The sequence below is a fragment of the Typopeltis vanoorti genome, chromosome 20 (genome assembly GCF_054136105.1).
Source record: "Typopeltis vanoorti isolate ZY-2024b chromosome 20, IOZ_Tvanoo_1.0, whole genome shotgun sequence".
NCBI lineage: Eukaryota > Metazoa > Arthropoda > Arachnida > Uropygi > Thelyphonidae > Typopeltis > Typopeltis vanoorti.
This window is the reverse complement of record NC_143568.1, coordinates 67,051,670-67,068,964: the sequence shown is the minus strand read 5'-3', so window position 1 is coordinate 67,068,964 and position 17,295 is coordinate 67,051,670. Positions and strand designations below refer to the sequence as shown.

The window sequence follows — 17,295 nt, the reverse complement described above, 5'->3', positions numbered from 1 at the left end:
ACTGACATTATCACCACTTCACATCAAAGTTTCATAGAAATCAGAGGTTTCAAAACCTCTGAAATCGTACTCTGGTTCACTCCTGTTCAGTAACTTGGTCCAGCCATTAGCCAATGTTTGGTCTTTGTCTCCTTCCAAGTGGTAGCAAAATTACAGATGGCGGACTTGATGTTGTATGCATACAAATTTTGAAGTGTCTTGGCTCCGCTTGTATCCTCTTTGGGATGAAATATCGTGAATGTATCCGAAGACGATTTATAAACACTGCCAATCACTTCCGATTAACTATCGTATTATTTATTTTTTTATTAATTATTTCATCATCTGTATTTATTTGTCAAATTATGTCCATTAAATCCAAAGTCTGTTGAATTGTCGAGAGTTTACTACTAAATAACTACAATGATATATGTTATGGAGTAAGGGGTGTCTAAGTTCAGTACTGTTGTTTTTTTTTGTTTTGCGACATACCGTATAAGAGAGAAAGAGGACTGTACTGATCAGTGCAATGGGAGAAGTTCATATCAGAATTGAAATGATATAAAGGATTATGCAAATGAAATGAACAGCACACAGACTGTTTAATTCCTAATACTCCTTTTAGGAATAGGAATATTAGGAATAAAGGGTTGGTATCAAATTAATTGGTCCCCAAATTACAAGTCTGCAACACATAGTTGAAGATGATAAATGACATATAGGATATAATGGATACTATATTTTTTGGGAAAGAAAGAAAGGATAAAACAATGATAATACTTCAGACTTTTTTTTGTAAATCTCACCCATAGAAGCATTTGTAAACCTAGTACATTAGCCAGCTTATGGGAATCTCTTATCTAGATTAACTTTTAATCCACTGCAGGTGGATTAAGAAGTTAATCCAGATAAGAGCTTCCCATGAGCTGGCTAACAGCCTCAAAGTTAAATAAAATTCATTTACTGCCTATGCTATTCACAAGCATCCAACTCATGGCCTACTGGTTATAGAGATAAAGTGCTTTTCACTCAGCTAACTGAATCAGCATTTGGTAATAGTTGATTTCTTGCTTTCTATTATTTATTCACATAATTGATACACAGTCAAAACAAGATTTAAGCAACATTATTTAAACAAACAATTTGACTGGTGATACAGAACAATTCAGATTCTATCCAAGAATCTAAGAATAGTCTGTCAGGTAGCATCGTAAAATATATGTACTGTTCCAAGTAATGCTGTTTTTTGTAGGTTATATAGGTCATGATGTTTAATTGCTGTAAATAGTTGGATAGCTTCTTGGAAATTGCAATAATAACTACTGGGATAACTTTAGTGTGTTTAAGCCACAGCCTGCCAACTTTGATTGCCAGATCTCGATATTTAGTAATTTTTTCCAGTTTTTTGTTGTTATCACTGGGTGCTGCGATATCGATAATCCAAACCTGTCGGTGTTCGATAATTGTGATGTGATCTATTGTGTTCCAAATGCCGATCAGTTTGTATTCTAAAGTCCCAGAGAATTTTTGCTGTTTTGTTTTCCAATACTGGCTCTATTTTATGCTGCCACCAGTTATCAGATGTAAGAAAGCCACATATTTTGCACACATGCCAATGAATTATTTTGGCCACTTGATCATGGCAGTATTTATAGTCAAGTGGCCAAAATAATTCATTGGCATGTGTGCAAAATATGTGGCTTTCTTACATCTTTCTTTCTTACAGTTTGAGCTATCTTGCTGCAGGCACTGATTAGATGTTCTACAGTCTCATCTTTCTGATCGCATTTGCTATTATTATTGATGTTCAAAATTTTTGCCTTCATTGCATTAGTTTGTAATGCCTGTTCTTGAGTTGCTAGAATAAACCCTTCTGTTTCTTTTTTAACATATCCTTGTAGCCATTGCCACGTCTTGTTCATGTCAATTCTGTCCTCAGCATCTCTAAGAAATTGGCCATGCAAATGTTTATTTTTCCAGCGCACATACCGGTTATTTTGCAGTTCCTTTTTGTAATCACATTTGTTTCCTGTTGCTTTCAGAAGACGCTCTTGTGTAACTGCTTGAAGCATTTGCTCAGAGCTATTGTCGATGTAACTTTGTTGTTATTATTATTATTATAATTAATCCTCTGCTATCATTAAACAATCATTTTTATTTACTCGGTTCATTTCTTCTTGTGATTTTTGGTTACTAGCCTATAATCCAACTCCCTTGTATGCAGGATCACAAAGTATCATGGGCACATTTTTTTTTATTAAAAAAAAAAAAAAAAAAAAAAAAGACCTATCTTTAATGCACCAGAATCACTTCACTGAAATTCATGGTTACTCAAATTACATCTATGTATGCCTAGATTTATTTTACGTGTTGCATATTTGTTAATATCCAACACATACAACTTATCTGATCCTCACACCTATTTGAAACAGGTGTTAGCATCAGATAAGCAGAAGGAATAGTCAGACCAAGGGAAGGAGAAGCAGAAATGCTGAAGGTCATCCTAGTTGACATCTTTGTAATGCCAAAAGATGCAAGGTTGAGAGTGGTTTGAGGAAGGCATTCTGTGGGCATTCTGTGAGAGAGAAGACTTGTACAAGGTTGTGGTCTGAGCTGCTGAGAAGAGAGGTGACCTCTATGGTGTGGAACTGTTCATAAAGAGGTCTTGAGTATTTGTAGAGGTAAGATGGCCATCAGGAATTTGAATAGGTAGACATATGATGTGTGTTAGGTCACTACTTAAAAAAAAAAAAAGACTTCTGCTTCCCATCCAGTTCGGTCAGTGGTGTTGGAATTGCAGATATTGAGGTTGCATAGGAAAATAATCTCACTATTTGTATAGCTCAATTGTAGATGATCAAGTTTCATGGAAAGAACTGTGAAGAGATCCGATTGGTTATCAGTGTTTGGAGACTGGTAAACATAAGAAACAAATGTTTCTAAATGGGGTAAGGCAACCTTGAGACAGAGAAATTCAAAAGAAAGAATGCTAAATTAGCCATTCTCTCTCTCTGGCAGGCTATGTCAAATCTGATGTAAGCACAGGCACTACCCTTGTGGCAAAAAGAATCGTGAAGTGTGTAATTTGGGTATTGGAGGTGGACAGAGTGGATGTGGCTGCAATCTGGGTTTCTGTCAGGAATAAAATGTCTAGTCTGGAAGACTATAAATGATGGTGAAAGTCATTTATGTTTGTGTTAATTCCAGGTATGCTAGTAAAATGGATGTGAAAGTGAGTTTTTATTGAAGAGGCTCTGGTTTGACGTGCAAGTTATGAAGTCTTTTTTTTGGGGGGGGGGAAGGAGGAGGATTAGTTTATGAAGGAAATTCATTTCTGTTACAGAGTCACTATCACTGTTTTTATGATTCTTAAAAATTTTAATGATGATTAGATGGAAGGATACACGGGCACATGCAGTGAGGTGATAGACTCTTGTACGTGACAGCCATACATAGAGAGACCAGTCTCCATGGCCTCAACAGTGCCTCTCACATACCACTACTCGGATTCCCTCTCCAGGTATAACTGGGTGGAGTATCTGTTAGTGAGATTATGAGCCAGTTCACCAGGAAGCCTCCTGACTCATTACTGACAGGTTTGAGCCCATGCACTATCTGGTGGCCAGCCTATCACATCACTGTTTTAATTAACATACCTTCGAATTAATGTACCTTAAGTAATGTGAGTGTTTGGCATGACCTTGAAGGGATACCACTCTAACTGCACAGAAAGGGTGGCGGTGGGGGGGGGGACATTCGGCCCCCTGGTCTCCAGAGTAGGGCAGAAACTGGAATCTCTGCCCCAGAGACCAAACATGGCATTTGTGACTTCAGACCTCCACAATAAGCTGCATGGTGATATTTCACCAGGCAGTGAAGCTCATCTACCACCTGATGGATCTGTTGGCATTTCCTGCAAATTCTTGAGATACCTACCTGCAAACAAGAAACGTATCTCTTTGTAGTGAGAATACTCATTGGTTTTGCTGGAGTCCCTTTTGCAAAAACAGGCTACCCCATAGGAAGAAAGGGGTTGATTTAACAGGGAGAGGCTATATATTACACATCATATACCCATTAGAGATCCAAAGTAGTCTTGGAAAAGAAGAGAGTTTACTGAAAATACCAAGAAAGTAAGTAAGCAGATAACCTGAGAAAATACAGAGAAAAATGTAGGAAGGCTATCTAAGTGTGAAAGTAGCTGAAAACAGAAGTCATGGGAAAACTTTAGTAAAAAAAATATAGAAGATAAACATCATATGTGGTGGAAAAACGTTTTTGAGACTACCTAAAAATATTTAGAAATTGAGGAAAGAGTACTATAAAAGTAACTGGAGATTATAACGGTAGAATAAAAACTGAAGTTAAAGATATTCTGAATGTCTGGAATGATTACTTTATAAGATTGATGGTAGCAGTGACAGAACAGTCAGTAGTAAAACTATTCAAGAGAAATGAAATCAGGAGTATATAACTTTGTTTGATGTCAAAAATAGCCACCAATAGTGACACGTGAAAAGGAAGCTGGGGTACATAATATTTGACTGGAAATGCTTAAATATCAGGTCGATCCTTACTGATATGAATGCCTTAATCACCCATTCTACTCAAAATACTTGTCCACTTTCCACCTGGTTCACAGAAAGTGTATCAAAGCAGTCAAAGAAAAGAATTCAGCTTACAGCAGGTGGCTCACATCAAGAACTCCAGCTTGATACTCTGTTGGCTTGATACCAACAGCAGAAAATTTACTTCCTGTCCAAATGAAAGCCATAGCTTCTGGTCCCTTGCTTAGGCTGTTGGGTGCAACTTCTGCTCATCTGCACTTCCACCTCTTTCTCATCCTGATGGTACCACTGTTGCTTCACCAGGAAAAGGGTGATGCTATTAGGAATTGCTCTTTTCCTCGTACTCCTGCATAAATGACCAAGGAAAATTGCCTCCTACCATACCAGAATCTAAGCACTGTATGCCTCTTGTAATCTTTTGACAAAAAAAAAAAAAAAAAAGATATCAGGAAACCAATGAATCATTTGGCATCTAAAAAGTCTTCTGTTCCTGATGGCATTTCTCCAATTGTTCTCAAATATTGATATCCAGAATTAATATCTGTCCTGCATTGTTTCTACAATGTATTATACATAGCTGATACTTACCCTGTTCATGGAAGCAATCTCATATCCAGCCGATTAAAAAAACACAGTGATAGAAGTCTACCATCAACTATCAATCAATTGTCATTACCTCTGTCTTCTTCAAAATAATGGAGAAAGTCATCAATAACCAATTTCTCCACTACCTAGAGGCTCATCAGTTAATCATAACCACCAGTCTAGATTCCACCATTCAAGATTCACAATTGACCTCTTACCTTACATCACCTACTACTGGATAGGTGCAATGGAAAGTTTTGGCGCAAACTCGTGCTATCACTCATGTCGTTCCTAGAACTTTCGACCATGTCTGTCATTGAGGGCTACTAAACAAATTGCCATCCTTTGGTCTCCCTGCAACTCTCTATAACTGGGTTTCCAGCTTTCTTCTGGTCATTCTCTGTGAGTTATGGTAGATGGCTCCCTCTTGTCAAGCTTCACTAATAAGGAGTGCCTTAAGCCTCAGTCCTATCACCTACTTTCTTTTTTCTATACATAAATGCCCTACTCTCAATCACCACTAATCCTAACCAGTTTTCCAGATGATAGTACTCTCTATTTATCCTATTCATTTGACAAACCATGCAATACTCTGACAGCCCGGGCTACAAGATCATCTACAACTAGTCTATCAAACACTGATCTACATACTATTCTTCAATAGGATGAGGATAAATGTTAGTTTAAGCAAAGAGATCTTTGCTTAAACTAACATTTACTTCCAGTCTCTTCTAGCATAAACACATTACACGAATAGCTTCCTCAGCATCCAAAAAAAACTAGGCATTCTCCTCTGTTCAAGATTCTATTTTACACCCAACCAACTCTTAACTATATACAGAAATCTCAAATTCGTCCATGTTTAGAATGCTGCTCACGTTTGGGGTGGTGCACCTAAAAATCCTTGATGGTCTCCAGACGAGAGAGCAGTTAGGCTCATACCCAAACCCGCCACTGAATTAGAAACCTTCATGCAGATGCACATAAACATCACTTATGCAAATATCAAACATCAGCAGCATTCTTAAATAGTTGCCTAGAACATGTGCCAATGCACATGTTCTAGGCAACTATTTAAGAATGCTGCTGATCAGTAATCATCAACAGTATTGATCACAATGGGAAAAACAAAGCTTCTTTGAGTTCAATAAAGGGCTTACTGTGGGTGGTGCCTGTCTGGATGGAGCCATGATTTCAAAAACAAAAGAGCTGACTTATTTCATATATCCCAGGTGTTTAATCAGTGGAAAAATAACCCACATTGCTTATCTAAGAGGTTGTAATTGTGGTTTGAAGACAGTCTGTCAGGAACGAGATCTCTGTTTTCTATTGACCAAAGCATTTAATAAAGGTTGTTTTCAATCCATATCTCACCAAATGATGTGCAGGGAATTGAAGAGGATTGGTATTGGCAGTCGCATGCCTATACACAAAATAAGTTTCTAATTCAGTGGGCAGTATGTGTAGATGACCCTCTATTACAGATGCTCTTCAACCTCTATCTCACAAATGCAATATTTTGGTTGTGTCTATCATTGCTCCATTGAAATGGCAACCATAATTCCTCCACTTTCCTGTTGCACCTGTTGCAAGAGCAGCAGCTGTCCAGCATCCCTTTATTGTGCAACTGCAAACACACCAACCAGTTTTGCCTTTTCATCTTCTTTTGTCTACCTCTGTCCTCTGGAACAGACTACCTCACGAAGTGCTGGCCTGGTTGGCTGAGTGGTTAGCACACCCACTCTCCAACCAACAGATTGCAGGTTCGAATCCCGCTGCATGGATGTCTGTGATTGTCTTAACTTGTGTACTGCTATAACTTTGATATGGTGCAGTATGACCTTTGAGGTCTTTGCACTATTAAAAAACCATAAATCATCATCACCTCATGAAGTATTGCCAAACAACTACAACTCTTCAAAAAAATATTAATAAACTTCTCAGTCCTCACTTGCACCACACACACACACACAGCACTGACATGTCTTAGGTCATTCAATCTCTTGTGTATGGGATCAATATAAATTGAAAAAGAAAAAAGAAATTTTTTTTAACTTCTTGAGACCACCCCAAAGTTTAGATTTTTCTATCGTTGCAAATAACTTTATCACATGCCTTCTGCTGAATAAATCAATATTTTCTTCAGAGTTTACCACTGAGTTTCCATAGCTTGGTTCTTGCTTTCAAACACTTTTATTTATTTATTTATTTATTATTATTTTTAAATAATATTTGAAGTAAACACTCTTTTATCCCTGCTGGTCTTCATCCTTCTCAGTATTTCAGAAACCATCTTTTGCCACCTTTGCAGTATATCTCCTAACTTTCAAGTTTCTATTGACCATTAGCCCAGGATCTGCTGCCTCTTCCACTTCCTCTAATAGTTTTACTAATACATGATAAATGAAACATGCAAAATCAACATCATTATTCATTTAAATAAATAAATAAATAAATAAATATATATATATATATATATATATATATAAAACAAACATTATAATGAAATTTTTTTATATATGGACATTTCTTGTCACCTACCCTTGTATGCTCCACATGAAATCTCCGCACAACATAATCAGAATATTTTTTTGTACTTATTACTGAGACAACAAATAGCTTTTCAATTTCTTTGGGTCCATCCTCACACCAATATTGGGCACATTTTACCTGTAATAGAAGCAGAAAGCATTATTATTACTATTATTATTATTAAGGACATCCATGGGGTCACAAGATTCATTGTAGGGGGTCATCCTAAACAACACAGTCTATTACACCACTCCTTAAACTCATTCACCATTCATGCTCTCACCACCCTCTCAGGCAATGCATTCCATGGTTCAGCCACCCTCCATGCAAAGAAACCACTACTCACCTTCTTGCTTATGACTTCCTTTTGCAAGGTTGTTGGAACTGTATTGCCTGATAAAGTGAGCATAAACAGTGAATGAGTTTAAGGAATGGTATGATAGCCTTTGTGTTGTTTAAGATGGACCTTCTGCAATGAGTCATATGATTCTGTGAGGGCCCTGAATAATAATAAGACTCTTATCATAAGCAAATATTATTATTATTTGTATTATTTTAATGGCTAATAGAGGAGTGCCCTTTTTTTACAATGTCATTGGCTCTTTACCCAAAATCTTAGGGCATTACTGAAGTGTTAAAAAATTAATATATGAAGAATACAATAAGAGGAAAATTTGGACATACTTTTTTTGGATGTTGTTTTCTGTCTCCTTATCCCAGTGATGTGCCTTCATCTGCTGTTAAGGAAGGGGGGAAGAAATGTAGGGGAATTATTTGAAAAAACCCAGGTTTTTTATATGTATAATATTATTATTATTATGAAGGGTGGGTATAGTGTTTTGGAAGGGGGGGGGGTTAGAGAAGGATCTGAAGATAGGTTTTTTTTGGGGGAAGAGGAGTGATTTAAGGAAAAAAGTCAGAGATGGGAGTAACTGAGTGTGAGCTGTTTCGATAGGCATCGTCTTCGGAACTTGTGGGGGAAGTAGATGCTACGTCATGTTGGTTAGATGTTTCTATCTTTGGTGTACTCGTGTTGTCTCCTATTAGTAAGAGTCGTGACCTAATTTTTATGTTATCTTAGACAACACAAGTACACCAAAGACAGACACACCTAACCGATATGATATAGCATCCATTTTCCCCACGAGTTCCAAAGAAAATGCCTGTCGAAATGGCTCACACCCTGTTACACTTTCTACCCACCCTTAATATATTATTATACATATAAAAAACCCAGGTTTTTTCAAATAATTCTTCCACATTACTTTACCCCCCCCCCCCTCCCTCCCCTTAACAGTCCAAAAGTATGTCCAAATTTTCCTCCTATTTTATTTTCATATCTTAATTTTATAACACTTCAGTCCTAAGATTTTGGGTAAAGAGCCAATGACATTATAAAAAAAGGACACTCCTAAACGAAAGTGGGCTATATTAGCCATTAAAATAATAGTTTATTTTAGAGGAGTAACGTGGGAATTTTCCCAGAAATAATACCCATAACAACACTTTATTTCCTTTATTTTTCAGTGATCCTCTGTATCAGAGATTTTAAATGTACAAGCATCATACAGTATACTGTCTAACTTCATGTCTGAAAACATCTCTATTTGTTTTCCACCTATAATACACTGGTAGCAGGTCTTGAAGTTCAGATTTATACGATGCTAAAAGGTCACTTGTAGATAATATACAGTAAAAGAAATTTATAAAAAATAATGCTGATGGCGACATTGTGCACAAATCTGTGAAAGTTCCAGTTACTAAATGCAAAGTTTTATCCTACAGAATAATTTCCTAAAATGCACTATACATACCACTGTTAGAGAAAAGATTTTAGCTGAGGTAGAGAGGAGGAGGTTAGTAGAAACATTATCACTGCGTGGTACTAAAAGATTCCATTTGAAATTACGCAAAAGATAACAGGAAAAAAGAGAACATGCCAAACATATGAAATGAATGTAGTAAAGTATAACACTTGTATTATATACCACATCAAAGTGATTTTATATGATACATAGATGTCTGTCATTTGTACATAATAAGAAATTCTTTGATTACATCAGATTTCTAGCATAACATTGTATCTGCATAAAATGAACATGAGTGTAGTTTAAATGTAACTTATATGTATGAACCAAAGTGCTTTTTGTTACTTATTCTCCACATCTCCATATCTTAAAGCAGTATTCCCTCAAATTAAAAACAACTGCATACTATTTTAGTACTTCAGTACTTACTGATATACTCATCTTTCACACAGTTTTTAATAAGAACATTTAGTACCATGCCAAAGTAATTTTCTACTGCATTCCCACCAAAATCTTTCATGTACTACAGATGGTACTGTATGGCATTATTATTATTATTATTATTATAATGCCATACAGACTCATCATGAAAGGTTCATTTAACTAGACATAATTATCATAATGAATCTTAAAATTCTTAACAATCCCTGCATTAACAACATATTCTGGTGATGCAGCATTCCATTCACCGACAATTCTCCACTTAAAAATGCTACTCCTCACACCCCTTTTCACCACAATCTTATATAACTTCCAGGGATGATATCTGGTTCTTTTGCTGTTATTAATTAACCATAGGTTTGAAACCTTTTGTAGGTGGGTGTGAGTTTATATATATATATATATATATATGTTAAGAATACCAAGCAATTTTTAAACCTGGTTTTACTCCATTTCCCAAGTAAGCAAACAGACAAAAAAGTCAAGTTTGCGCCTGCAAGTGATGCAAGTCTAGCTGATCCTACAGGTAGTGCAAGACCAGGGCAGTTTGCTTACTTGGGAAATGGAGTAAAACCAGGTTTAAAAATTGCTTGGTATTCTTAACATTTATTATACCCAAGGTAAAATACTTTCTACATATATATATATATATATATATATATATATATATATATGGGAATAAATTTTTAACTTGGGTATATTGTATATTAGGATAACCAAGCAAATTTATATGCTTGGTAATTTTAGCTCCTAATCCCAAGTGTGCAAACAATTAAGTTTGCGCCTGAAACAAAGTTCAAGTCTAAAGATGGTACAACACCAGGGCAGCTCATTGTAAAGGTGGTTAAAGCTTTGATCACTATTCTTAGTATTTTCCCATAATGTAAAGCACATCTCACTAGAAGATGTATACTGCAATGCATTATGGGTGGGGTCACTACCCAGACCGGTTTCGACCTTTTTTGAGGTCTCCTCAGTGAGTAGCTAGACCCTAAATACCAAGGTTTTAGTAATACAAAGCCTTATCAACTTTAATTATATAAGTTGCAACAAGGTGTATTAAGTTTTAATAAAAATCTCTGGAGGAGATATTGATGGGAATAAATTTTTAACTTGGGTATATTGTATATTAGGTAGTGACCCCACCCATAATGCATTGCAGTATACATCTTCTAGTGAGATGTGCTTTACATTATGGGAAAATACTAAGAATAGTGATCAAAGCTTTAACCACCTTTACAATGAGCTGCCCTGGTGTTGTACCATCTTTAGACTTGAACTTTGTTTCAGGCGCAAACTTAATTGTTTGCACACTTGGGATTAGGAGCTAAAATTACCAAGCATATAAATTTGCTTGGTTATCCTAATATACAATATACCCAAGTTAAAAATTTATTCCCATCAATATCTCCTCCAGAGATTTTTATTAAAACTTAATACACCTTGTTGCAACTTATATAATTAAAGTTGATAAGGCTTTGTATTACTAAAACCTTGGTATTTAGGGTCTAGCTACTCACTGAGGAGACCTCAAAAAAGGTCGAAACCGGTCTGGGTAGTGACCCCACCCATAATGCATTGCAGTATACATCTTCTAGTGAGATGTGCTTTACATTATGGGAAAATACTAAGAATAGTGATCAAAGCTTTAACCACCTTTACAATGAGCTGCCCTGGTGTTGTACCATCTTTAGACTTGAACTTTGTTTCAGGCGCAAACTTAATTGTTTGCACACTTGGGATTAGGAGCTAAAATTACCAAGCATATAAATTTGCTTGGTTATCCTAATATATATATATATATATATATATGTTAAAGATACCAAGCAATTTTAAACCTGGTTTTACTCCATTTCCCAAGTAAGCAAACAGACTAAAAGTCAAGTTTGCTTATTATTATATTGTTATCCTAATATACAATATACAAACATTGTATTGTATTGTATTGTATTGGATTGTATTGTTTTGGCATTAAGGGTAAATATTAAGATTAGTGATCGGAGCTTGTTCCACCTTTACCACGAGTTGCCCTGATCCTGCACTACCTGTGGGATCAGCTAGACTTGCATCAATTGCAGGCGCAAACTTGACTTTTAGTCTGTTTGCTTACTTGGGAAATGGAGTAAAACCAGGTTTAAAATTGCTTGGTATCTTTAACATATTTATACCCAAGGTAAAAATACTTTCTACATTTATATCTCCTCCAGAGATTTTTATTTAATAAGGTTAAAACACCTTATGGTAACTTGTTTTGGCAAAATACTTACAAGCTCAGTATTACTAAATCTTGATATTTCTAGCCTAGCTCCCACTGACGAGACCTCAATAAAGGTCGAAACCGGTCTGGGTAGTGGCCTCTTGCCTTTAATACAAAACATCATACATCCCCTTCTTGGTGATGTGTTTTGGCATTAAGGGTAAATATTAAGATTAGTGATCGGAGCTTGTTCCACCTTTACCACGAGTTGCCCTGATCCTGCACTACCTGTGGGATCAGCTAGACTTGCATCAATTGCAGGCGCAAACTTGACTTTTAGTCTGTTTGCTTACTTGGGAAATGGAGTAAAACCAGGTTTAAAATTGCTTGGTATCTTTAACATATTTATACCCAAGGTAAAAATACTTTCTACATATATATATATATATATATATATGCGTGTGTGTGTGTGTGTGTGTGTGCAATGCTTTTTTTGGGGGGGGAGGGGGTACACAATGATACAGAGCACTGCCACCTTTATATTAATAGAGATTGTGATATATATAGAGGAGGTACATTTTAGAAATTTTTAATATTCAGTCATTTTTTACACATTTACATTCGCCTTAATTATTTAACACGTTCGCTGCCAACTACGAGTATACTCGTAGTTGGTATATGAGCTTCACAAGCCAACTACGAATATACTTGTATGTCAATTACTGCCAGCTTCGAGATTATTCGTACTAAACCTTGAAGGAGTGAAAGCTCTTGGCGTATGGTAACAAATTATGCCCGAGGAGCGTGGCAGCAAACATGTTAATGAAATTTACATTTTTTACTATGTCTACTGTTAAGATATATGCTATATAAATTTTTTTTTAATATTTTCTATATAAAAATTTTATTAAAAATTATCATGTGTTTTGCTTATTTTTGATACACTAGTGCACCAAATGTATGCTTAATAAACAGTGTGTTATATACTTCATTTGTTGTTCTTATTCCAAAAACATTACCACAATGAAGTAGATATATCGGTAAATATTTTTTTTGTTTTGCCCTTTTAATTTTCAATTTTTCCTCCTAGCAAAGAATGAGTACTACCACCTAGTGTTTTCTGAAAAAAAAACTATACGTGTGTGTGTGTGTGTGTGTGTGTGTGTGTGTGTGTGTGTGTGTGTGTGTGTGTGTGTGTGTGTGTGTGTGTGTGTGTGTGTAAACTTTGCTTCAAATATTATTAACATAAATGCTAAATAGTAGTGGTCCAAGATGACTTTGTAGCACATCACTTGAAACCTTCCTTTTCTGAGACAAATTTATTTATTTATTATTATCCCCCCCCCCAGCCTAGTTACTTTTCAATAATTCATCAATCTGTTAACCATCCTATTTCAAATTTGATTTATCATATCATGTGTGGGTTTCTCATATTACCTTATAAGGTGATTGAAGCCTGATAAAAACTTGTATCATCTTGAATGCAGATATTATATGTTCAAAGGTATTTTTTAATTTTATTATTTTTTTTTACATCAACATGAAAGGCCACAAAACCCTTTAGTATATCAATGCCAGTGGTGGGCAAGGGATTAAGAAAAAAGAACATTTGATTTTTGAACAACTGAGAGTTATAGCCCTTAAGGAAAATGGTGTGAGGAAGACTTCCAAAGAACAAAGGAACAAAAAATGGAAAAAGAGTTTTGAAGGTTCTACAGGTTTGAATTTGGACAGCAAATGATTGTTGACCAGCAGTTGCTCTTATGTTTACAAGCTCTAGTGCAGGAATGATTCTAGCCATTTTGAACAAAACAATACTTGTGAAAATATCCATAGAAGAGGCTTAATAGTCAATGCATCTGTGAGAAAGTGTCGAGTTATCTTGGTGTGTGTGTGTGTGGGGGGGTCATCGTAAGTTAACTAGATTGCTCTCTAATGGATAAATGGAGCATTTTAGATTGATTTTTGGTGCACCATCTTTTGAATGTCTAGTTTTCTGCAGTCAGAGGAAAAGAAGGATATTGATGTGATGTTCATATATCAGGAAAGATTAAAATCATCTATACTGTGTAGGAAATGTGGAGGGAGCTTCCAAAATATACAGGTATTGTATGGAAGTTTATTTTGCACTTGGTTAGACTATAATAAATTTAGTTTAATCCTTTATCCAAGTGTAAGCAAACAAAGTTTGCACCTGAAAATATCTTCAGAACTGGGGTAAGGTGGTACAACACTTAGGCAACTCGCAGCAAAGGTGGACCAAGCTCTCATCACTCCTTGTCTCAGTATCTCCCATAATGCAAAGCACATCTCCTTGTGGACACGTATAATGCTCTGCATTAAGGTAAGGGCCACTACCCAGACCGGTTTCGACCTTTATTGAGGTCTCGTCGGTGGGAGGCAGATCCAGAAGTGGTGATACCAAGGCAGAAGCAATAGGAGAGGCCATATTTACCTATACAAGTTGCCAAAAGGTGTACCACCTTATTATTAACCTCAGTCCTGAAGATACTTCAGGTGCAAATTTTGTTTGCTTACACTTGGATAAAGGATTAAACTATCCTTTATCCAAGTGTAAACATCTTTCTCTTAATCCAGAGTAATTTAATAATAAGATGGTATATCTGTTGGCAACTCGTATAGGTAAATATGGCCTCTCCTATTGCTTCTGCCTTGGTATCACCACTTCTGGATCTGCCTCCCACTGACGAGACCTCTAAGCCTGGCTCCCACTGATGAGGGGCTTTCTTAGATATATGACAGGCTCTGCTTGGGGCAGGCTTTTGCCTGTCTCTGAGTAGGGCCACCGCTGAGATTATGGTTCTGTCTGGTGGTGGGGTGAGCCTGCCACTGGGTAAGGCCAATGCTGAGAAGTTCTTCTTGGTGACAGGGTGAGCCTATCACTGAGTGGAACAACGCTGAGTTGGGCGATCTTTCGGGATCATCTAATTTTTAGAGAAGTCTTTGCTTAAATACACCTCAATAAAGGTCGAAACCAGTCTGGGTAGTGGCCCTTACCTTAATGCAGAGCATTATATATGTCCACAAGGAGATGTGCTTTGCATTATGGGAGATAGACAAGGAGTGATGAGAGAGCTTGGTCTGCCTTTGCTGCAAGTTGCTAAGTGTTGTACCACCTTACCTCAATCCTGAAGATATTTTCAGGTGCAAACTTTGTTTGCTTACACTTGGATAAAGGATTAAACTAAATTTATTACAGGTATTGTATAATTGAAAGCACATAATCTTCTGAATTAGTTCAATTAAAAAAAAAAATCACACTTGGAGATGAGTGTCTTAAATGTGCAGCAAAATAGTGCAAGGTTACAAATGAAACATTTTAAAATTTGGTGCCCTTACTCTCTAACTGCCCTATCAAGGTTTTGTAAAAATTCAACATTCCATCTATAGAGAGGGGATTATCTAAAATAAAATAAAACAAATAGCATTTTAAGAAATAAATAGAAATTAGGGAACTCACCAATCTGTAACATACAAAATATTAATCTTACTTTATACAGAATAAAAATATTATAAAAAAAGTTAAATGAAATCTAATTATATAAATAATACAGAAACTATATTTTTTCAAATATTTCTTATTTTTCATTTGTTTTTCATATATATGAATCATTACAACATTATTTCAGTTTTCTTGTAAAGAATTTTTCCCTCAATGAATTTCGCACGGTGAACTTTCTGGCGAATAATTTTCCTGTGATGTATTTTTTCTACAAAGTATTGTCCCCACAATGAATTGTCTGTAAAAAATTTTCCCATGACGAATTGTCTGTGATGAATTGTATGCACATAGCTGCACAATCCCTAACATCAATCTCAAATCTTCTGTAATCAAATGCACACAGCTTCTCAAGTCATTCATACCAACTGTCATGTGCATTTCCACCCAGGTTCCCTGCCATTGCTCTCACCACTCCATTAATTTTTCTATCATTGACATTCCTGATTCTTTCTACCTTCATTCTCCTCTCTCTCTGCTCTTTCTTTTCTGCTTTGCCTTCTTCCTCTCTCTATTCCTTGCACCAACACTCCTTTGACTTCCTCTCATTCCCTGTCTCTCTCTCCATCCCCCATTGTTGCATTTTCTTCTCCCCCTTGCTCTCTCTCTCTCTTTATTATACCTTTCTCTCATGGCTACTCTTGCTTTCCTTACATCAGTAAACCTATCAAGTCTCATAACCTCTCCAAATACCATCCTTATTTCAGTCTTTATGCCTTCCATTTCATTTCTCAACATCTTGACTTCTTTCTCTACACATCCTGCTTTCATCTGACATTCATTCATTCACACAATCATGGCTATCTGTGAAAATATTTCTTCTGCCACACTCTCTAAGGCCAAATCCATTGACGCCTCTTTCCCATTCTTCTCACTTTCACATATGCTATTTTTTCCCCTATATGTTGGTCCTTGTTACTGTTACTATAGTGAGAGAGAGAGAGAGAAAACAGCATTCAAGTCATACAGTGTTTCTCACTATCTGCATTTCATGTACACATGATTTTCATTCTTCAGCTGTCAGATTTTTAATTAATGGGAAACATAAATGCTGTAAATGTGGTATGCCACAAAATCCTCCACTATGTCACATATAATCCAGTCTTTAAATGGTGACCACTATAATGGTTACAATGCGTGAAGCTACACACAAGGTACACTAAACAAAAACTCATCTAAGAGATTTATGTATTAACATGTTACGTGAACTTTTAAAATTTGATAAGTAAATGTCCAACTGCTTACCTTTCCATGTTCTTCAATTCCAGTTAACATGACCACTACAGTTACCCTATGTTCCCATATCATCCTCCAGAAGTCTGTTACAGTGCGATCTAAAGGCCCTTGAGCACATATAAAACTTTTTCTTCCTTTATATCCCTGCAAAATAAACAAAGTATTCATTTCAAGAAACGAACTGCAAGAAATGAATAGTATTTTAGAATACCATGGATGACCAGAAGTCAATTTTAGGAGAGAGAGAGAGAGAGAGGAGAAATTTATTAATGCTGGATTTGAAGACCTCCACATGAGGTGAGATGTTAAAATGATTGCAGAAGAAGGAATGTATCAAGAGGAAAAAAATTGTTTTATGAGTTTTATGTTTGAAATGTGGATGTTCGGGTTAATAAATAAATTGCTGCAAGTGATTTAACAGATTCAAAG

At 36.1% G+C, this 17,295-nt stretch overlaps 1 protein-coding gene across 1 annotated transcript in view; it reads right to left on the bottom strand.

Moving 5' to 3' along the window:
• Window positions 1-17,295, bottom strand: part of LOC150095530 (receptor-type tyrosine-protein phosphatase epsilon-like) — an 858,461-nt gene that overhangs the window by 160,729 nt on the left and 680,437 nt on the right. Inside the window, exons 14-15 of the mRNA XM_090410701.1 lie at window positions 16,876-17,010; window positions 7,674-7,802 (exon numbers count right to left, since the gene is read on the bottom strand). Coding sequence (XP_090266827.1) covers window positions 7,674-7,802; window positions 16,876-17,010 — 264 coding nt within the window. The remainder of the gene's footprint in view (window positions 1-7,673; window positions 7,803-16,875; window positions 17,011-17,295) is intronic.